The 23,669-nt window shown below is 44.7% G+C and overlaps 1 protein-coding gene across 2 annotated transcripts in view; it reads right to left on the bottom strand.

Moving 5' to 3' along the window:
• The window catches only part of SMPDL3A (sphingomyelin phosphodiesterase acid like 3A), a 137,113-nt gene that overhangs the window by 43,574 nt on the left and 69,870 nt on the right, over positions 1-23,669 (bottom strand). For both annotated transcript variants that reach the window (XM_069235409.1, XM_069235410.1), the window contains exon 5: positions 12,229-12,407. In XM_069235409.1, the coding sequence (XP_069091510.1) occupies positions 12,229-12,407 (179 nt within the window). The remainder of the gene's footprint in view (positions 1-12,228; positions 12,408-23,669) is intronic.

The following is a 23,669-nucleotide window of genomic DNA, read 5'->3' as shown; positions in this document are numbered from 1 at the left end:
CAATTTCAGGTGCATTGCCTCAGTAATGAATGTCAGTTTGACGGAGTCCAAGCTAAACAATTCTCACTCAGTCATTAAAAAGCTGATGGCTCCCTTGGAGTACCTGCATTAGGATACCCTTGTGAAACTTTCTTTAATTGTCAGATCATTGTCCTTTGTTTTCAACAGACAGCTAGAGATGGAAAAGCAGGTCAACCAACTTACTACAAATGGTGAATTATATTTTTGCATTGTGGCTAAGATGCGCCTGTTCCTCGAGAATTGAGATAGAGTCACCATCCTACAATCCATTTTAGGTCATCCCTAAATTACTGAAACACATTGTTTATTGTTGCTGCCATAATGAACGTGAACCACTTGCAAAACACACAGAATCCAGAGGCCCTGGGTGGATGTTGATACTCTTTCATAACCAGGCTTCCCAAATGCAAAGGAAGAGCTACAGCAACCAGGCAGCTTTAGGTTTAGATTTTCAAAACTGGTTTGTGGCACTATTTGGCAAAAGAGCAGAGTACCACACCCAGACAGTATTTCCATGACAGAACTTTGAGAACTTGTGGTGCTGAGGTCACAAAAAGGCCATTTATTCAGCACAATGCTCCAGGTGGAGGCTGCAAGTGAGTGAAACATCTTCTCTCTACAGATTAAATACTTAAAGCATGAAAAAAGTAATCACTCCAAATCCTCCTTGTCCTTGATTACTTACACTACTTTTATTCCATATTATTAGGACTTCCCTCTTGGTCACTGCATCTATGGAGTCTATCTTCAAATTTTCTATTTGCTCTCTCCTACAACATATATTTCTCTATTTCTTGCTTCTGTTCATTGGCTCCCATTTCACTCAGAAATTCTTATTTGTTTTCTCTATATCAAGTTTGCTTGCAAACTGTCATGTTTCACCCTTTGTATTTGCCCAGGTCTCGGTCTACCCAAATCTGCACTTCCCTCCAGGGTTAGGCTTGTATCAGATTGTCCTTTGGTGCTTAATCTTACTATAGCCTCTTTTCACTTCTTGCCCTAAGAAATGAAATTTTTCCTTGGCTCTGCCTGTTTTGTTTCTACTTTCCATTTCTTTTGCTTCCTTCTAAAGCAACACCTTATTGTTACCCCTTCGGTTCACAAGTTATCTTGATATTGCTTCTTCTGCATTTTTAAGGTTTGTAAATTATATAAATACTAAAATACTAAAAATACTCCTGTTAACTAGATGAAATAACGTAGATAGAGACATTTATATGCAAAACGTGGTGTATATCATAACTCTCTTTGCATGCCGGGTATTTATCTTGCAGTTCTATCACTTACTAAATGCTCAGTGCAGAGCTTCTTAATCATTAGCTCCCTTTCAAAATGTAGCCACATACTTATGGGCTTTTGGCTCAGGAAAGCACAGTAAGTCACCTTGCTGTGCTGCTGTGCATCAAAGGGAAAGGACAGGAATGCACCGTATCTATGGCATATGGCCCATTCCTGTCCTTTCCCCCACGTTGGTATTGTTTCAGTAGCCTTCTGCCAACGCAGATACCCTTGCACCATGGTGCAAGGGTGCCTGTGTTGCATGCAGGAATATTTTTGTGCAGGAAAAGGCACCTTCCTGCACAAAAGCAATCCTGGGAGGCTTTTTTATCTTTATATGTGCGATGCAGAATACAGCACACATAGCACACTCCCCTGGGGAGGCGTAAGGTTTTGCCGCATCCCCAGGTTTACAAGGTCTTGGGGAGGCATACCATGGGTGTTGCATGGGAAGTCCCAGCACAACACCCATGGACTGCCTCTTCAAAGCAGAGTAAGGCAACACAGCGATTTGTGCTGCCTTGCCGCACACCAAATCAATGAGGCCATTCAAAGCCATGCACAGTGGCTTTGCATGGACTCAAAAAATGATTTAAAGGTTTGTGCCGCTGTTGTGTCACAAGAAGTGATGCAAAGGCAGCACACAGGGCTTGCAAATATGTCCCTTAGTTCGTAGGTAATGTGATGCTACATTTTTAGGTTTAACTCAAATAATCAAAGCAAACATTTCATATAGCCAGTCACAAAGGTATCCAGTGAACACAGCACACGTATGGTTGTCACTTTGGTTACAAACAAATACTGGCCTCATATGATTCTGATAGCTCATCCTTATCACTGGTAGAGCGTACAAGGGTATTCTGCAGAAGGCACTTGAAGCAGGGCTGCAAAACTGTTTGTGAATTCCTCACTGACTAAGTGCAAATTAAGTTCACTATGCATGCTGACAGTGTGGGAAAATATTGTCCCACAAAAGAGGAAGTTCTGGAGCCCATAGCCAATGGCTCCTCTTACATTTATGTTTGAAGATTGGTGGCTCTGATGGTGGGCCCCATGTTGGTGATAAACAGCACGTACCACTTTTATGATAGCTGCTTTCTTTGTGTGATTAGGCAGAAATACAGACCTCTGCTTTCTTTGTCATCTCTGGTCGAAAATGGTAGCAGCTCCACCTACACTCCACTTCTAAGCCAGCCCCAACTCTCATGCAATCAGTGGCATGCCAGTGAGCTGCTCATAGTGAGGCTTAGGAGGCGATTGTAAGAGACGCTGGTTCCCCTGCTTTGAAAGGAATATTCATTAAATTCGGAAAAAAAAGATGCATCTAGAAAAATGCATGCACCTCATACAGCGGCACGCTGCCCTGAGGTGGTGCCACATAAAGAGTGTAGGGGACATATACCATGCATTGTCAAAAGGCTTCTTTCACCTGCCAAATAAAACACAAGAAAAAACACACTGACAAGGCATCATACTTGGAGCAGCATGCTGGACTTTTCTGCCACTATACCAAAATTGTGAATAAAACAGATGGGACACATGCTATACCTCTCTAACAGGCACCATTTATTGTACTGTATTGTATCCACTGTACAAAACAAAGGACTTAAAACGGCATCATGAACTGCATCTCCTTTAACAAATGACTTTATTACGGGGGAAACCTGGCCCCTGAGGTCCCCTTCAGTGGTGCCAACCACGTTAAAGTGAATCAGATATAACAATTTCATGGGCATTTAGACTTCCTCCAAGCCCTCCCTTTCACTTCAACCAACACAGGGACCAATATCTCCTTCCCAAAAATGAGTAGCATAACATACATATAGAGCAATGTAATGCCAGAATTCTTTGCAAAAGAACAGAAAGTGGTGAGACAAGGACAGTGTAAAGTATTTGAGTAACTTCTGTGTCAGAAGCAGGGGTGGCTCCTTCGCCATGGTGAAGCAACGTCACCCCCCTGGCTAAGCCAGAAGCTGAAAGACAAAACAATATTTAATTATTGTTTTATCTTTCAGCTGCATGTTCAGGGAGGGGCGGAGCTGGACCACGGGAGGTGGGATGAGCATAGAGTGCACCTAAGTGCGCATGTGTGCTTGGCCGGCTGGCTCAGGCTGGACAAACACACATGCGCACTTAGGTTCCACAGCCCGGCTGTGTTGAACAGCTGGGCTAGAGAAACTGTACAGAACCCCATGGTTGTGTCTGAGAGGCAATCCAAGCCACTCAGACCAATCCTGATGCTGCTTTCATGCTACTTTTAGCATGAAAGCGGGGCATGGTCAAGCAAAATGGCCGGCGGGACGCGCTCCTAGTGAGCTCCCGCTTCCCGGCTTAATCCTTCTGTCATCCTGGGGTGCCTGAGGTGATGGGTGCCATCGCTTGCTGTGGGACTGTGCCCCAAGTGGTCCGGTTCGGCGCAGTCCCATTTTTGAGGTCACGATGTTGGGTACCGAGACTGAGTCTGCGGGCCTCCCCTGGGCCGCGTGCGACGCGGCTGCCGGCCCCCGGAGGCGGGGACAGTAGCAGTGTGCAGGTGGCACGGGCCTGCGCTGCAGGTCTTGCCCAGCTGGACTGACGGTGGACCCACTAGTTACACGACCCCCAGCGGAGAGTGGAGGACTGCAGGGCCCCCGGATGGGCAGCTGGCATCGTGAGTGAGCGTCGGTAGGAGCGGCAGGGCCCGCCCTGGAGGACCGCGGTGAGGGCTGGAGGGGTAAGGCAGCTGGGCGGCGCACATTGGAGCAGGTGCACAGGCAGCGGCCCCGGGGCCTAGTTTTTAATCATCGGAGCCTGGAGGCCCTGGACTTACAGAGAGCGGTTTCTTGGGGGTGCCTAGGACTTCTGATCTTGGTAGCGCTGCGGAGTAGCAGTGTACAGTGGTGCCCTGCAACGAGAGGAGCAGCGGATCCTGTCCCTACGGCACCTTGAGCTCTGGACACTTTTGCCACATCAGTGGATCAGCTGAAACTGGGACATTGTTTTGATCCGGGAACGCAGTGGAATGGGGCGGCATAAGCGGACAGAAGCGTCACAGGGTAACACCATGGAGCAGTATACCACTCTGGTGCCCTTACCACAATGTCAGACCAGATTGGGGGGGGGATGGAGACAGACTGAGCGAGCATGCGAATCCTGAGGAGACTTCACAAGCAGAAGTTCTTGCAGCCATCCAGGGCTCTAGGGTGGCCCTGGAGGGCAAGATAGAAACAGTGGCAGTAGAAGTTAACCTTCTCCGGGCGGACCTTAGGAAGGTGTCTGACAGGGTCAAAGTGGCAGAGGGCTTTATCGTGGAGCTGCAAACGGAGGTGGGGGTCCTGTGGAAACAAATGGTGCAGGCCAATACCGTGGTCATACGGCTGGAGGAAGCAGAGGGCAGATCCTGGCAAAATAATGTCAGACTTCTGGGTTTACCGGAGGGTGCGGAGGGGTCCGCAGCAGAAACTTTTGTGGAGAATAGGATCAGAGACATACTGCTCTCTAGGGTATTTGTGGTGGAGCGTGGTCATAGGGCCCTTGTTGCACCTCCCCGGTTAGGCGCGCCGCTGAGGGCTATCATTGCCCGTCTTTTGACCTATAAAGACCGAGACTATGTGTTGCGGTCTGCCCGCGAATCTGACAGGGCAGTATTTGAGAACTGCAAAATATAAATTTCTCCTGATTACACGAACAAGGGTCAGAGTTCTCGAAAGGGATTCCTGGAGGTGAAGGCGAAACTTCGTGCCATGAACATCAGATATATGCTCCTGTATCCGGCGTGATTAAAGGTGCTTTCAAGTGGTAGGTCACATTTCTTTGAGCGTCCGGAGGAGGTATGGAGATGGCTGAAAATGTGGGATAAAGTGACCCTGGGGAGAACGGGAATGACTAGGGGGAGGCCTCTCCTCGGAACTCTGAAGCGGATGGTCCGGACTGGAGGTGTCGTGAGGACGGTCAGCTGGAGGATACTGTGGCTCGTGGGTCAGCCAAGGACTCTACTCATAGAGTTGAGATACAACAGGATGGGACAATGGCGGTAGTGACTGCTGGATCGGCTGAGATTTTGAATGGGAAGCTGGAGCCTGGAGCTGAGACGGTCTCCGCACAGATCTGACTATGTCCCTAATAATCCGGGATTGCTGTTGCACCCTCGCTTGTAGGGCTTGTGTCAAAGTGAGAGTGCTTCTCTGACGAAGAGATGCAGCTCGAATACGGTTAAGGTCCTGATGGGGCCTCATCTAAGCGCTGGAATGTATTGGACATCGGGGGGCCTATGACAATATTGAGCTATGTTGGGGTGGTATTCAGGCATTTGTAGGTTGGTGCCGGGGGCTCACTCCACAGCTATGGTAGGACTTCAGATCTGGGTAGTTGGGGTTTAGGCTGTTGTCCTGGCAGCATCTGTAGTATGGATTCACAGTATGGTTTGATACAGTTGTTTTACTGTATATCTGGGGTGGGGGTTGGGGGTTCGAGGGGTTTGCATGGCAAAGTTCGTCAACATTTGAAGTTATTCCAACAGCGCAGGTATAATGGTGAGATATACAATGTGTACCTTCCTTGTCTTTCCACGATGGGGTGGGAAGTAAGGGGTGGAGATAAAGTGGGAAGGAAGAAGCTCCGTACCAATATGGGTCATCAGATTAATATGCTGACGTGGAATGTCAGGGTGGTTGAAGAGATACACCAAGCGCTACATGGTGCACTCTTTTCTAAAGAGACATAAGGTTCACATTGCCTGTCTTCAGGAAACGCACATGACCGAGGAGGAAGCACAAAAACTGTCCAAGAAGTGGCGGGTGAAATGTTCTCATCCTCCTTTTCCTCTAACACGAGGGGTGTGACTATATGGGTGGCTCCAGGGGTTCCATTCACCCACGTGTTTAGTGAAGTAGATTTCCATGGTAGATACGTTCTAGTTGAGGGTATGTTGGATGGATCACCCATCATTATCCTTAACACTTATGCACCTAATACTGAAGATCACTCCTTTTATACCAGAATACCAGAGATCTTGGGGGAGAGTGTGGATAGGCCTATTGTGTGGGTGGGGGATTATAACTATATATTGAATGGGGAACTGGATCGTCTCCTGCCGAAGCTGGGGACTAAACCTTTGATGGTGAAATCTCTTGTGGAAGTGATGAGTCATTTAGGGTTATGGGACGGTTGACGGGAGCTCCACCCAGAGGGCAGGGAATACACTTGTCATTCCAGAACACATAATACACACACTCGGTTGGATAGGTTTCTTCTGGGCGGTCTTAGCAGCTCGCAGGTTCTGGATGTTACACATCTGGGTAGGTTCTTGTCCGATCACGCACCAGTGCTGATGCAATTGGAGTGGGGGGCTGCTACCACCAGTTTGGCACGTAGTTGGCGTCTGCCTGCAGACTTTTTGTTACTGATGGGGGGTGTCGGGATAGGTTGGGTGAGGCCTTCAAATGTTACGTGGACTTGAATTGGAACATGACAACGTCTAGGGGTATTGAGTGGGAGGCTATGAAGGCCGTAGTGCAGGAGATCTGCATAGGTACGGCGTTCGGGGTTCGCAGACAAATGGAGCAGGAACTTACAGATCTGGAGGAGAAGTAAGGGGATTTGCAGCAGCAATTATCAGACACGAGAAAGGCTGAAAGGGAGGAACTCAGGTTATACAAGGAGGTTAACAGTTGTTGGGATACCCTGAGTCGGGTCACACTCAGAGCATACAGGCAGCGACTGCATCAAGAGGGGGATAAATCTGACAAACTTTTGGCGTGGATTCTGAAACGGGAGGTGGAGGCTCCTCCCATTGTGCGCATTAGGAATACTAGCGGCGAGATGCTCACGAAGCACACAGATATTCTGCGGGTTTTGGCGAAGCATCTGCAGAGGGTATCAAGGGCTGGTACTGCATCCCCAGAGGAAGGCTTGGGGGGGGTTCCCGAGGTGGATGCGTCATCGCAATTGGAATTAGAGAGTAGGGATGCTTTGGAAGCTGCGATTACTGTGGGGGAGGTGAGTGAGGCAGTTACCGCGATGACCAAGTCTAGGCCCCCGGGTGGTGATGGTTTTCCTGTTGAGTTGTACCAGATGTTTTCCCTGCCTCTGAGGGAGAGGATCCTGGAGGTGTTCGTGGAAGCATGTGTACAAGGCATGTTGCCAGAAACTATGCATCAGGGCATTGTGTGCTTGATGCTCAAGCCAGGAGGGGATCCTGGTCACTTTTCCTTATATCGCCCACTTACTGTCAACATCAGGACAGTGCGTGCTGTACGGGCGACAAAAATGCAAAAACCCAGCCTTTATGCAAGAGCATAATTAATGCATTGTTTTTACATGCAGTATGCTAACCTTTTGCATTGCAGACTTTAACCTTGAAAAACACTATTAATGATATTTGCAATAACTGTTCATTTGTAAGGTATTGCTGCAGACTGACTGAGTGTGTTAGGTTGTGGTCCCTTTCTAGGACCTTCTAGAAGCTTTCTCTGCAGCATGACTGGGTGTGGTTTGTGGACTGGGCCAGACTCTATATAAGGGAGTCAGCCCAGCTCCACGTGCTCACTATTCAGAGGTCCCAGTGCAGAGCAGCAGCAATTTCCTGAGCTCCTGTTCCGGAGGCCTACCTTGCTGTTCCAGGCCTGCCCCGCATTATCTTGGTGATCCTTGAGCAGGGTGGTAAGACGGAGGTTGGGCTGGGCCCCTGATCCTGTTCTAAAAAGTCTCTTGAGTTTTTGGGCCTACTCGTGAAACTTTCAGAGTACACGAATCATTGCTCTGATGTAAATCTTGGTGTTCAGATCGGCAAAGGCTTGCGTGATCATTTCATGGCATTTGCATATTCTTGTTAGAATCGGCAGTGAGCGCGATTCATTTACCGCATGTAAATCTTGGTGTTCAGATCGGCAAAGGCTTGCGCGATCATTTCATGGCATTTGCATATTCTTGTTAGAATCGGCAGTGAGCGCGATTCATTTACCGCATGTAAATCTTGGTGTTCAGATCGGCAAAGGCTTGCGCGATCATTTCATGGCATTTACATATTCTTGTTAGAATCGGCAGTGTGCGCGATTCATTTCCCGAATGTAAATCTTGGTGTTCAGACCGGCAAAGGCTTGCGCGATCATTTCATGGCATTGACATATTCTTGTTAAAATCGGCAGTGTGCGCGATTCATTTCCCGCATGTAAATCTTGGTGTTCAGACCGGCAAAGGCTTGCGCGATCATTTCATGGCATTTACATATTCTTGTTAGAATCGGCAGTGTGCGCGATTCATTTCCCGCATGTAAAACTTGGTGTTCAGATCGTCAAAGGATTGCGCGATAATTTCATGGCATTTACATATTCTTGTTAGAATCGGCAGTGTGCGCAATTCATTTCCCGCATGTAAAACTTGGTGTTCAGATGGGCAAAGGCTTGCGCGATAATTTCATGGCATTTACATATTCTTGTTAGAATCGGCAGTGTGCGCGATTCATTTCCCGCATGTAAAACTTGGTGTTCAGATCGGCAAAGGCTTGCGCGATAATTTCATGGCATTTACATATTCTTATTAGAATCGGCAGTGTGCGCGATTCATTTCCCGCATGTAAAACTTGGTGTTCAGATCGGCAACAGTGTGCGCGATCATTTCATGGCAAGTAAAAACTTTAATGTGTAATGTTTGTTGAAGTACACACATTTATCCTGAGCCTATGGATTTCCTGTGAAGATGATAAATTCAAAATGTGATGGTCTTTGTGCATATTAAGACCCTAGTACAATTCTAATTGTTTTCCAGGGAATATTTCAGATTTTTTGTCCTCATGTTAGAAATGCAGTGTTTGTTCTAAAACAGTATTCTAGAAGGTTCTTGTATTTCTAGACATTATGTGACATTTTATGAAAAGCTCATATGAAACATTGCATTAATCATTCTTGATTTGTTCCAGGTACCCAGAGTTCTTGAGGTCTAGTTAAAGTCACTTCTTAGATTATGTATGGTTACAGTAAGACAATGCTTAGAACCATAGTCTAGTGAAAGTCAATGTGATTATATTCTGATATTGTGTTGGTTAACCTTTTGCTTCCTACAGGTCTCCTTCCCAGCTGTTCCCTACCTAATCCCCACTTGGACTCTCTTAGGCTCTGTGATATTTCTATCAGAGTTTTGGAGCTGTCTTGTGGTGGACATGTTGGGATCGTGCGCATACCCCGAGGATCGGGTCTCCCTGACACTTTCCATGTTAAATAGCGATGTAAAGATACTTTGTAAGATTTTGGCCACTCGACTCCGTGGGGTGATTCGATGCTTGGTGCATGAGGATCAATGTGGGTTTATCCCTGGTCGCAGCACGTCTTACAATTTGCGTCATTTGGCACATGTTCTGCATGAAACTGAGGGCAAGGAAAATGAATTGGCACTAGTGTCCTTGCACCTGGGGAAGGCCCTTGACACAGTTGAGTGGGCCTATCTCCTAGAGGTGTCGCAGGGCATGGGGTTCGGCCCCGGTTTCTGCACTTGAGTCCGTTTACTGGATACTGCCCCGCTGCATGAGTTCGGGTGAGGGGAGAGCTCTCGGATTCCTGGGAGATTGGCAGGGGTACGAGACAGGGATGCCCGCTTTCACCTCTCCTCTTTGCCCTGGCAGTGGAGCCACTAGCGATCTGGCTCCGAGAGGAGCTGGGACCGTGGGGTATCTTGGTGGGGCAGACCACACACGTGGTTTCCCTATATTCAGATGATGCATTGGTGTATCTTCGGGAACCCCATGTATAATTGCCGCTGTTGCTGCAGAGGTTGGATGTTTTTGGGGTAGTTTCTGGTCTTAAGGTAAATAGGAAAAAAATCACTCCTGTTTCCCTGGGGTCCCTTTATGGTGTTCCCCAGGATGATTTACCAAGGGCAGGACTCAGGTGGGAAGTTGAGAGTTTCCGGTATCTGGGCATATGGGTTACTCATACTGTGGCTGCGCATGACAATTATAATGTTGAGCGAGTAGTTACCAGCCTGGAGCGTTTGGTCTCATTCTGGAACAGGGCTGCTGTAGCAAAGATGGCGTTCTTGCTGCGGTGTCTATACCTGGTCCAGAACCTGGTCCAGAACGCTCTATATCCGCTGTCCGCTTGGCTGTCCGCTCGGCTTTTCCGTTGTCTGAGAATTGGTGTGGGCCGGTCGACGTAGCAGGGTGGCTCTGTCGGTGTTGCAAAGGGACCTTGAGGGGGAGGGCTGGCGATTCCTAATATTAGACAATATTATTACGCAGCACACCTGCAATACGCTGCTAAGTGGATGAAGGCTTCCGATAATTGGGAGACGAGATTGTTTGCAGGAATGCTGGATGGGCGGACATTGGTGCATCTATTGATGTCGGGGGTCGATCTGATCCCGTCGTTCCCTACCTGGTCAAGACCACTGCTGGGATCTAGGAGCAGGCAGTTAAACATGTACTCCAACGGGCCCCTTTCGACAGAGAGCTGAGAATATGGGATTTAGCACACTTTAGGGATATGGAAAAGTTGATTTCCATGGAGGCTTGGAAACTGGGAGGATGCGAGGTGGCTGGAGATCTCTACCTCAATGGAGAGTTCATTTCTTTTACCGAAGCTAGAGATTAGTTTGGCCTGGGCTCTGGTCAATTCTTGCAATATTCAAAAATGGAAAGTGTGGCACGTGAGCTTTGGAGTGGTTTTCTGGTAGCCCCTAAGGCCTCGGAGGTGCTCAATGGATTAACTGGGGTGAGAGGACTCACTTGAATACCCGGTTTTATAAAGCCCTTTGGAGGATCAACCAGGTGTGATAAGTGTGGGGTGCAGGGCGTGGGAGTATGAACTGGGGGACAGATAGCAGACGCTGATTGTGAATTTGGCGTTGTCTCTGGTGCGCACGGTGTCATGTAATAATAGGTTTAAGCTATTACACTTTAACTTTGTACACAGAACATACCTCACACCCAACCGACTAAACAAGATTGACCCGAGACGAACAGCGGGGTGTCCCAGGTGTGGCGCACTTGGTTCTTCCTCCCTGCATTTGGCTTGGACCTGCAGGACGGTATATAACTTCTTGTAGGAAGTGGCAGCGAAAGTTGAGGAGGTTACGGGATTGGGGTTGGAGGCAACGCCAATGACTTGTCTTTTGGGAGTGGTGCAGAGACCACGGGCAAAGAGTATTCCATATAAGCAAGCACAGTTGGCGCTAGTATTGGCAAGCGCAGGGTAGCTATTGGTTGGATGAGCCCCCGGAGTCTGTTGATTTTCTGTTGGATATGGGACTTAATGGAATGGGGTGCAGCCGAGGAACAACATATGCGCCTGACACGTAGGGATGAGGGGACACTCACTGATGTGGCGGCTTGGGGAGTCTTACTGGAATGGTTCACTGGTGTGGAGGACTTAAGCTCTACAGGCAGTACCGAGGATGAGGGGGGTGAGGATACACATTGAACCTACTGAGCAGGTGACGGCCAACTATGGTGTTGAAATGTTTCTGTTTTCCACAATTTATATAATGTCTGGTCTCATGTAGATCTTTGCTGGGAGGGATGTGTTGGAGGGCTATTCTCCCGCAGTGGTTACTATCGTCTCCTGGCTTGGACTTGAGTGAATAATACCCTATGGTACTGTGATATAATGATACTGCCATGTCTTGCAGTAACCTGCGCTGCACTATATGTTTATTGTTGATTATAATTTTCAAACTCAATACAAACAGTTGAAAAAAAAAAAAAGGTTTAGCATGAAAGCAGCACCAGGATTGCTGGGGGAGCCTGTGCTGTTGTCCCAGTCCGACGAGTGAGGCGGCAGGAGATGGGAAGAGGTAAGTTTTAAAACATTTTATTATTTTTTTATTCCCTCCCCCTGTTCTTCCCCCGCCCGCCCCTCTCCGCTGGTCAGATGCCTGATTTCTTGTAGAAAATCCACAGAAATGCTATGCCCACTAGTGAGCGTCCTGTGCTACATATGCCAAAATGTAAGAAATAATTACCATTTCCATCTTTTGCCGTGAGCATTCTAGAGTGTCCTCAAGCCATTCTAGCTGGTTGCCTGGGTCCGTCATGTTCAGGGTCACTTTGTTAGGACCATAGTACAAGACAGTATTTAGGCTGATTATTCGTAAAGGATTTGCGGACGAAGTGGATTTGTAAATCTGGGAGTAGTAGCCACCTGCAATTAAAGCACATGCAACAAAATGTTAAAATCCAGGGAAGGTTAAATATATCAATATATCAATATCATATGCATGGATCACACTGTCTACCTTTAGGACAGGTATCTCTAAGATACGACTGGATTCCACAGCTGACAGAAACACATTTCTGTCAGTTTGTGATGAAGAGCAATCAGGTTTTTTTCTTTCATCGAAACAATACAAGAGGGAAAAATTCAGCGAGACCCAACAATAAACAAATCAAGCACAGGAAAAAGAGAAACTTCCTACATACTTAAGGGCATCTTTGAAGAGGGGCAGTACCCATGCTGGTAGTACATTTGATGATCACACAGACAAACTAGAAACTAATTTGCTAGAGGTAAAGTAAACAGCGTTACCAAAAGAGACAGTCTATGTGGTGCAGTCATGCAGATGTATTTATCACTCACAGCTACAAATTTCAACAGCCATCCTCGAAAATAAGGGACTGCAACACTTTCACATTTCCTCAATGCCACAAAATCTCAGAGCTTGCTGGGAGTGGAGAACACCCTCAAAAATGTCCTCTTTTCGTGGCCTCACAGCTCTTCTCTAATATCTAAACTGCTTATTAATGGTGAAAACCATTTGCTATCATTAATACCCAACTGCCCCAATGCCACTTACGGATCCAGAAGAAACCAGGAGTTATGGGTCAACTAGAACTTTCTCATAGAAGGACAGGAAAACAATGAAAACTTGCCAAATGCTGGTATCTGTATTTGATTGCTGCTAAATCAAAGCTATCCAGTAAATATTTTAGAATTTGAAGCCTGTTGGAATTGGCCCTCTACATAGGATCACCCCCAAACATTTTGACTTCTTCCTCCTACTCTGTGCCCTTTACCACTACTAACCAGTTCTAAACTCACTCACTCCCCTAAACATGGTTTAAATGGCATATTTCATTTACGTGTAAGTCCCTTGTAGAGTGGTATACCATATACCCACAGCCTTAAATTAAATGCTACCAGTGGGCCTGCAACACTTATTGTGCCACCTGTCTAAGTAGCACTTTAAAACCTGTTCCAGGCCTGCCATTGCAGCCTGAATGCAGTGCCCCACTGCCATGTTGACTTGGCATTTAAAACCCCTTGCCAAGCCTTAAACTCTCCTTTTATTACGTATTGGTCACCCCAAAGATAGACCCTAGGTAGCCCATAGGACAGGGTGCTGTGTAATTAAAAGGTAGGACATGTACTTTCAAGTTTTATATGTCCTAGTAGTGAAAAACTCCTAAATTTGTTTTTCACTACTGTGAGGCCTACCCCTTTCAAAGGATAACAGTGGGGATTCCTTATTACATTTAATAAGCTGTAATTCCTAAATGAGAAAAGCTAGATATGGCATGTTTTATACCTATGAACTTGTAATGATAAACCCTCTTCAAAGGTAAAGTCGAATTTATCATCCCAAGTTTGAAAATGCCACCTTAAGAAAGTTGGTATTTTCTACCCTTGCAACAGAACAGTGGGATTAGGAGAGCCTGGATGGCCTTTTCACTGGCAGAAGGTGGAGCTGAGCACAACCCCACTTGCACCTAAATAGGCTGTGCTCTGCCACCACACAATAGGCTTAACAACCCTGTATTGTCAGTGCAGCCAGCTATGTGCCATGGCAGGGGATGCAGGAAACTCCTGGAACTCAAAGAACCTTTCTGGAAACCTCTCCCTCCTGCTAGGAGCAGGGCACTGTGGTATAAAAATAGGGCTGTCAGACCCACTCTTCAGTTCACTACTGGACTGCGGAAAGACCCTCAGAGGACTGCCTGCTGCTGTGACCTGCTGTGCACTCTGCCAGACTGCCGATTCACCTGGAAGGATGGCTTTGCTGCCTGGACCCTGCATTGAACCATGAGAGGCCAGCCTTGCCGTTCAGCCCTGCATCTTCACCTGCACCCAGAACTTCCAGAAGTGGCTCCAAGGGCTAGTTTGCTGGACTCCTGTTCAAAGCCCCAGGCACATAACACGCTCCCTCCACCTTGAACATGCACCTAGACCCAGCCTGAATCCTGAATGCACAAGAGGTCTCCATCCACTCTTGGTACAACTGTGGTGCTAAAGTACCCAGATGGCAATTTCCAAAACTGATGACTTGCTATTTGAAACCTGAAATTTTAAAAATTCATAACTCCGGTTCAACTGATTGTATTTTTGTCATTTTAGTGTCAAATAATTTAATAAAATGTACTCGATTTGTCTAAATTAAAGTGCAATAATAGTACAACACACAATAAATACAGCAGATAAAAATAACTAAGTGTATACAAATGCCATGATATCAAAAAACATGACACATTACCTAAAATAAAATTCAATTCATGGTAAACAGGTTCATGTAAAAAGGTAAAATATCATGAGTCAGAACACAGCAGCAAATAGAAAATGTTACCATGCAACACATTACCTATACAGTCTGAGCACATCAAACAACACAGAGTCCTTTCAGTAAGCTCCCTTCTCCATGCACATCACTGTCACACATATTTAATCACGGGGATGAACAGAGCCCTTGGTTCAATAAAAAACAAAACACGTTCAGCTATTGGCCCTGGACTTGGCCTTAAGGTGTCTGTTAAAAATTATTAGTGGGTTGCCTTATGACATTGGCTCGAATACTGCAGCTCCAGTGGAGATATTTGGCAACAGCACAGATAATAGATTCCTTGGCCATTGCTTGCAGTAGCCTCAGGGCCATCATACACTGCCTAACGCCCAGCTATTTACAAACGCTCAACCTAGGTTTAGCATACCCAGGACAAAAGAAATAAAAGTGCTGTATATTCTCATCAGAATGGTGGCATACAGGGCAAACCATACTCTCATGTAATTTAGATTTCCATTTTGCACAGAAGGACTGTAATGGTAGTGTGCCATGTTGAAATCTGATATACAATAATCTAGCTGCAGGAGCCAAAATATAGTCTAGGAAGAATTCATGCATGTTATAAGATTTTAGATCTAAAAAGGCTGTGGTAAGAGTTCCTTTATTTGTGTTACTTATCTCTATTGCCCATGTTTGCACCAAAAAGGCTCCCTTAAGGGTTTCCTTAGAGAGGTTCAGAGGATGGTCATAATCATTCCAGTGATCCTCCAAAGTTTCTAGCTCTACAAGGGCTGGTGTGGAATAGAGCCTTCTCCAAAACAAAACTGGTCTCAACTATGCTTTATCTATATTTGATTTAACATCCAAGTCCCACCAAAAAAAGTGTCAGGAGTGTACCATCTCTCCATGTAGGGCACTGCCTTCTGTCTTCACATTATACACTCTGAGTTCAGGCAAAATCTACTTGGTTTTCGAGGCCCAATACATCCTTTGTACTCCAGATGTACAATGACATATATTCATGCTGCTCTTCCTAACCCCGGGGACCACAGCATACTAATAGTTACACTAACACCAAGATAATCAAATTCTGCCACTCTTTCAAGTTCCCTTCCCTCGAGAGAATTAGACCCTCTAAAAGACTTGTGTGGGTTGATAGCCATAAATTTAGTTTTTGTGTGGTTCATTATCAACCCTCTCTATATGCAAAAGGCCACAAAACGATCAACCACTGTCTGCAGACCCATTGGGGTCTTAGACATGCATGCTTTTGCCTGGGCCTGCTTGTATACGTTCCTTTGTGGCCTAATGCGCACAGGATCCCCACCCTTCAAAGCGAAGTATAGCTCTTGTTTTGCTGACCTACATTCTTTGTTATACTATCTAACAGCTACGTTCCCCTGATGTTGAGTTGAGGGTTAGCTCTTGGGAGCCTCTGCATGAAACGCTCCCACAGAAATTTCAAAAGATTTTCATGAGTTATCCTAACCTTCTGATTTTCAGGTTGCAAAGGTGAGACATTTTTTAGGGCAGCTATAGCCTCTTGAAGGGCGTTATTCATGGTCACCACAATCTCGGACCTAGATACCATGTTGGCACATTTAAGTCTGTGCCTATCATTCATTGGATTTTAATTCAGCGAGTTGCTTCATGTAAGGGGGGTTGTAGATTACATAGATTGTTTGTGATTTAGGTCCCCTGGAGATTCTGCCAGGTGGGAAGATCTTCTGTTTTCAGGCTCTTGATTTCCAGTTGTTTTTTATGTATCATTGCTATGTTTCCCCCTGCATTACTGGTTCTATCTTGTTTGATAAAGGTTAACCTTGGTATAGTATGTAACTCTATCACTAGCTGAGAGGGTTGATTCAGCCTAAGAACTTGCTTATTGTCTCTAATCAGATCTAAGATCTCCAGTTGGTGTTTGGCCAATGATCTACAATTGTGTAAAGGGTATCTTAGGGGTGAAGATGGACAGTCTGAAGCAACAGAGGGTGAAGTTTTGTTATCGATTTTACTGCCTCAGTGGATACCTTTTCCTAGTGGTTCTGTGATGGGTTTTCTGTGGTTCACAATGGTTCATGTGTTGTATAACATTTTAGAATTGCAGGATCTCATGAAGATTCAATACTTTTAGAATTTAGAGTCAAAGTAAATCATCCTAGTCTGTGTTCTTCTTGATGTGCAGTTTGGATGTAATGTTGATTTGTTGATACCAAGTATAGACTATGTTTTTTAGTAGGATGACTATTACGCAGATTGGACAGGAAGGAGCAGGTGAGTTTAAGGTCATCAGTGAGAGCACAGCAGTTTTAGAAGAACCTCAGCTTTGGAAGATACATTGTGGCCTTCTGCATTTAAAATCTTAGTGCAAAGGGGGTTGCTGGACCCATTTTCAGTTGCAATCTCACACTCAATCTCTTTTGGTAATTCTTGTTAGTTTCTGCTGATCCCCAATGTACTGTCTTTATGATATGGATCTCGTCCTTGCCATCTTTAGATTTGTTTCCTAAACGCTGTGTTCACTATTTGGTAGGAAGGGGTTGAGTAGTTTGAGTCTGTAGCTTCTCTTTTTTAGATTGCTTTTAGTAGTTTGACTCATCTGGTTTGTTGTAGATGTTAATGTGGATTCCTCATCTACTTTACAGCAGACTATTGGCTTTGTATCATAAGAACAGTCTGTTGGTGGGCAAGTGGCCTGATGTCTGGAAAGGTCTTCTTGTGTCCTCTCGCCTTTTATTTTGATCATAGTGAATTTAAGGATTTGAATGTGAAGGTCCATCTAAAAAAGACCATTGTTGACAAACATGGTCCCCATTATATTCTTAGTCATCTCATTTTTAAGCAGTAGAGAAGCAAAGTTATCATCAATGTCATTTGGACTTATATCATTATCTTGAGTTTACTGCAAATGGTAATGGTGACATTGAAGCTGAAAGAGAAGGAAGATATGATGCTAATTTTTCTGCAATTCAGAATTTTCGAGTTTTTAGAAACCTGTTTGCTGTTAATGAATATTTCAATCAAAAATAGTAGGTCTGTTTTTGCTCTCCTTTCTGCAGGCAGTAATATTTGTAGGAATGCGAGTTGCAGGGAATCCATTTGAGGCTTTGGCCCAGATTAATACTTTTGACGCAAAACTGTGTTTGCGCAGTTTTGCATAAAAAAATATAGCGCTGGCTTGCGCCATTCCAGGATGCCAGCCGGGCGCTAAATTTATGGAATGATGCAAGCCGGTGCAAAGGGTGGGCTAACGTCATGGGAAATGGCGTTAGCCGGGTGGGGGTTGGGGGATGGTGTTTGCACCACAAAATGATGTTAGGCTGGTTAGAGAAAAAAATATAACTTTAACCAGCCTAGTGTCATTCCTTGACGCAAAACCATCCATACCACATGACTCCTGTCTAATAAAAGACAGGAGTCATGCCCACCACCCCAAAGGCCACCACAGGGACAAGGGTCCCCTGGGCATGGCCATTGCACCCAGTGCCATGTAGGGGGGCCCATTTAATATTTTTAAAATACTTACCTCTACTTACCTATACTTACCTGGGATGGGGTCCCCCATCCTGTGATGTTCCCCTGGTGTGGGTGGGGGTGTTTCTGGGGCTTGGGGAGGGCACCTGTGGGCTCTTTCCATGGTGTTACACCATTAAAATGGGTCCACAGGTCCCATAACACCTGCCCTGACCCTGGTGTTAAATAATGACGCTAAGCAAACAGCTTAGGCCTGCCTCCCTCCCGTGCACCATTTTGCACAGGAGGATAAATAAGGCGTTAGGGCCTTAGAGACATTTTTTGGATGGGAAAGCCTAACTTGCATCTCATTGATGCCAGGTAAGTTCAAGCATCCAAAAAATGACTTTAACTCCAATATTTTGGCTCTAGACTAGCGCCAAAATATAAATATGGAGTTAAGTTTGCGCTGAATTAATGTAAACAAAAATTACACTAATTCAGCACAAACAGAGTATAAATCTGAGCCTTTGTGTTTAATGATTTTGAAAGCACTCTTTGAAAGACCTGATGGGTACTTAATTGAAAGAGTAAGCATCCTCTTTCATTAGTATAAAGGCAAGTAGGGAGCACACTGCCTGACCTACTAGCACACAGTTCACCCCAACCTTTTTATGACAAATGCAGTGATTAATAACACTCACTTTAGTGGAAACTCTAGTTTTTAGGTCGAGCGTTAGCGTTCGGCCTGATGTATACTTTTAAGTATACTATACTGTGAGTTCAAGCGTTTTCATTTGTTAGTTGCAGTGTCCTTCAAAAATCCTTGCTTGCTAGTGATCAGTTCTGCCTCTTTGTCCTGCCTTTTTTCACTTTGGGAGCAGCACAAAGTATTGTGTAATTACACTATGTCCTGTTTATCTCTTCTGTAAGGGACTTTTTTCTCAGTATTTGCCGGTTTGTCTTACACTGTGGATGTGTGTTCAGTCCCTCCTCCCCACCAGCTCCCTCTGTAAACATAAACCAACAGCAGAGGGGGGCTTTTCCAGGGCCAGCTCACCCTCGCTCTCTTTTTATTTACAGTCTGTGTGGCAAGAAAAGTCCAGTCAGTAATTCACAAGGCTAAGAGCTCTAACTAGAGCAAATCACAAGACCATTGCATTCCAAATGCTCACTAAAACCTCTAACTTGAGCAAACACGAGACCATTGCATTCCAAATGCTGTTTTTTCTGATTTTTCCTTTTGTGTGTCTCCTTTGCAAACACGCTCACGGCTGCGGTGGCGCTTTGATTCTGCTCGCTTATGTCAACTGTTTTACTTTTTATTTTCAGTTTGTGTCGAAAGAAAAGTCCAGTTACAAATTTACAATGCTAATAGCTCTAACTTGTTCTGTTTTCATTCATCCACGCTGACTTGGTTTTTTTGCAGCCCGCAGTTCTCACTGCTGTTTGTTTTCCTTGCCCCGGGCGGCCCTTATCTTGTTCACGTGGAATGCAATTTTTTTTTAAGAGCACCGTGCGTGCCCCTCCTGCTGACATCACACCCATGGTCCAATTGCACAACAGTGAGGAGGGCATTCGGGCATAGGCTCAGGAAGCAAGGGCAGTGGCATGAACTGGACAGGGCCCACTCGTTGAGCAATGCTACGGTCTGTGCATGTATGAGAAATGTTGCAAAAGTTAAGAAAAGCCTAAAAGCGCACGTGGTCCACGCCTCCCCATTTATGACAGGCGGTGGCTTCTGGTGAGAGGAGGAAACAGAATTCCGAGCAGGACGAGGACTGGGTTAAAGGGCCGCTGACAAACACCAGTGAATTGATTGCCTCTCCCCAGACTTCCCTGCTCTCCCCTCCTATTTTATTTCTTTATATTCTCACCCTGTGTTCCCCTCTCTGTTTATTAACCTACTCTGGCATTAGCGCGCCAGACAGAAGAGGGGTGTGCTTACATGGATACAGACCCCCACCACAAGCCACATGTGCGGCTCTTTATCCGGAGCCTACACGATAGCCTCTCAGCTTTACGAAAGGGCACCGAGTCAGGCTAGAGTGGGGTGGGGGTCTGTAGACTCCCAGCAGGGTACGGTTGCACACCCACAATCTCTCACACAGACACAACACACTCCTAGCCAAAACACTCACAGTCAGAAACACAAATATAGACTGAGGCACATGAAACAGACCGACTCTCACGCACACCTTGGAACTCAAAACATCAGCTTCATTAATTTGTGTTGATTTTTAAAAATTCCTTGAGCTCCATTGTACCAGTTTTTCAATAGATGGGATGGTCGGTTGTACACAGCAGTGTTGCTCGATAGGTGGTGCCCTACGAGTTGTGTTGGCTGAAGCTGCCCTTAATAATTTGATTATGAGTGATGAAGTGCACATCTGCGGAGGGTGGCAAAGATGCTGCATCTAACTATGTTATTACCCGGGGGTCTGATCTGGTGTTTTGTTAAAATGTTGAACATATGAAAGAGACTGACGAGCAATCCGCCCTAGCTAAAATATTTGCGAGTGTGGTAGGCCTCTGTCTGCTTTCAGGCTTATTACTATTTAATTTTTTTTGCATTTCGGAGCATCCTTTTTCAGGTTTAGCTTTAACCAGAATGCAGAAAACAAAAAAATACACGCAATTGGATAAATTACTCGCACCTTGAGATCTTTTGTGTGTCAGCCATGTAAAACATCTCAGTAATCCCATTCCCTTTACTGCATAACATTTCACCTGCACCACAAGAATCCAAAGACAGTGTAGCAAAAACTAGATCCGGTCTGTCTTTAAAGTGCTGTCTGTGTAGCAGACAGAGGCTTTTAAGCGCTACTATCTGTGTAACAGAGACTGGAGCTTTGAATCTGCATGCCAGTATGAGGTTTTCACAGATGTAGTGACACACACATACATTTCCTTTAACAGTGCCTTCCATTCAGCACATCCAAATCCTGCTCTTTGGAGACATTTTTAAACAAGCATTTGCAATGCAATAGGTCTCACATTTGCGAGAGTTAGATCTATAGGCATTGTAAATGGCAATGAGTTTTACCTTTTGATTTTGTTTTATAGTGTAGAGGATGTATACGGTGTGGAGTGGAAATGTGTGGCTTGTATTTTAATTGTTACCCGTGGAATTGTGCAGTGTGGAATTGAGTGGTACAGAGTGTATTTGTGTAGTGGAATTATGTGGCATATTGAATATATATGGGTGTGTTGTGGTGCCCTCTATGGACTGTTTTGAGCATTACAGACTAATGCCAAAAATGTATTCCTGATAAATGTTTTTTTGGGTTTCCATGATGATTGTACATGTTTTATTAATTTCTCCTTATTGCAGTTATGACCATGCTTTAGGCCAGCGTAACATCCTTATTACACTATAATTGTTTGAACACTCTTGATATATTTGGGTGACACTTCTAGTTTATTTCTCTCGTTACTCCTCTGTGGAGCAGCAACTCTGATGGTGGGGTGGTGAAAGTGGTATTGTATTAGAATTAGCATGGCAGATTTAAATCAGGATGCTAAATGGCAACCTTTAACATTTTTGCTACAGATAGAGGAAGAAGGTAAATGGAAGTGCTTTAGCTATATGCAATGCCACTGGAATTATGTGGCAGGAAAGGACCAATTTATGAGGCAGGATTGACCAATTTAAGTGGCAAGAAAAATCCAATTATGCATTTACAATGGCAATAGCTCTAACTCTTGTAAATGCGAGACCTATTGCATTGCAAATGCTTGTTATAATTGTTGGTGCAGCCAGTACTGGGTATCTTTAGACATGATTTTCGGGATACTTGCCCTTCTTTAGTAGACAGTAACACCTTCAATTTGGTGGTAATGTCAATGCTGCTCACAGTCTTCTCAGGTTTCTGTACCACTCCCAGAGCACAGGTGCATCCCAATGAGCTTGTCAGCTCAATAACTCACAGAAGTCACTCACAAAAGTGGGTAGGTAGCACACTGCTTAGCATATCAGCACTCAATTTGTCCAAATGCAGTGTGGTAAATGTGGTGCATGATACACTCACTTTAGTGGAAAGTCTTTAACATTCACCATTGTTGGCGCAGCCTATGCTGGGTATTTCTTAGACCTGTGTTTCAGGATAAGTGTCCTTTTTCAGTTGAGACGAACACCTTAACTTTTTTTTAAAAAATTTGGGGGGGGGGGTTGCTGCCAATGCTGCTCACCTTCATAAGTAGTTCTGGTGTTTGGCATTTGTGGGGATTTGACATTCTTATGAGCACAGTGAAACCTCCCAACCTACTCACTATATTGTTTTTTTTCTTCTAGCCCTTGTATTATATGGGGCATTGACGAGTAGCTTAACATGGTAAAACCATGCAATGTTTTCTATAGACTCATCCCTTGATATCTTCATGGTGTTCTGCACTGTATAACAGTACCCCCCCAAAAAAAGTAAATAAACTAAAAATCTGATGGAACTCTCCAAGTGGCACTGCCAATTGGTTATACATTGAATTTCCACTGATTACATTAGTTCAATAAATGGTTGCCAATGTAGCCCAATAAAAAATGGCCACATGTTATCAGTCCACTGCCTTTCATAGAACAGCACAGTTAAAACATTGTTTTGGAAATATAGGCCCTCGAATCATCAGTGGGCATCTGCGAAACTGTTCAGTGTATGTTCAAACCATAGACAAAAAACTAGTCATTTAAAAACACATTTCCTTATAGTAACTGAAAATAAACAATAACATAAAATATTTCTGTTAATCTAAAACGAACCACTTCTTTTCATCGTTATCCTCCTGGTGAATGTAGGTTACTTACAGCACAGTGTAATACTGACAATTTATAAAGCAAACATTAGTATTTGAAGATAACCACTTTAATTGTGTGGGAGCAGGTCATATTAAAAATATTGTGCCTAATTTATGTTTGCTTTATGTAGCATGACTAAGTCGCACTATGATGCAACATTTAGAAGAGTGCTTGTGTGTATGTGTGTGCACGAGCCCTGCACATTCATGTTTTGATTCCGTTTCAGAAAATCATATAAATTGAGATGCAGATTACAGTGTGTTTCGCTTTGCTTCTAAATGTAACATCCCTCTAACTTAATTTGTCGAGAAAGAGAACTTTGCAGTAAACAGGATTATGTTTGCTGTTATAAAACATGCAGAAGCAGCTTGCTGTGTGAAGTTTCAAACTTATCTTTTTCTCCACTCTGCAAATAAAATGTGTGGGTTTAGTGTCCAATCAAAAACAATTGGAAGTAGGAGTTAAATACATTTTTGATTGGTTGCTATGCAAGTAACATTTCAGACTGCACATTTAAATATTGCCACGCTATGACAATTGTGTGTTTTCTTTGTCCAGCCAGGATATTATAAAAGGATATGCTGTTTGGGGAACAGCCAGATTCTATTTCATGCTGGGTTCATTTTATGCATTTTACTTTTAGTTTCAGAGCAGTGAAGGTTGGAGTTTA

This window comes from Pleurodeles waltl, chromosome 5 (genome assembly GCF_031143425.1).
Source record: "Pleurodeles waltl isolate 20211129_DDA chromosome 5, aPleWal1.hap1.20221129, whole genome shotgun sequence".
NCBI lineage: Eukaryota > Metazoa > Chordata > Amphibia > Caudata > Salamandridae > Pleurodeles > Pleurodeles waltl.
The sequence above is the reverse complement of the archived record's forward strand: the minus strand, read 5'-3'. Positions and strand labels throughout refer to the sequence as shown.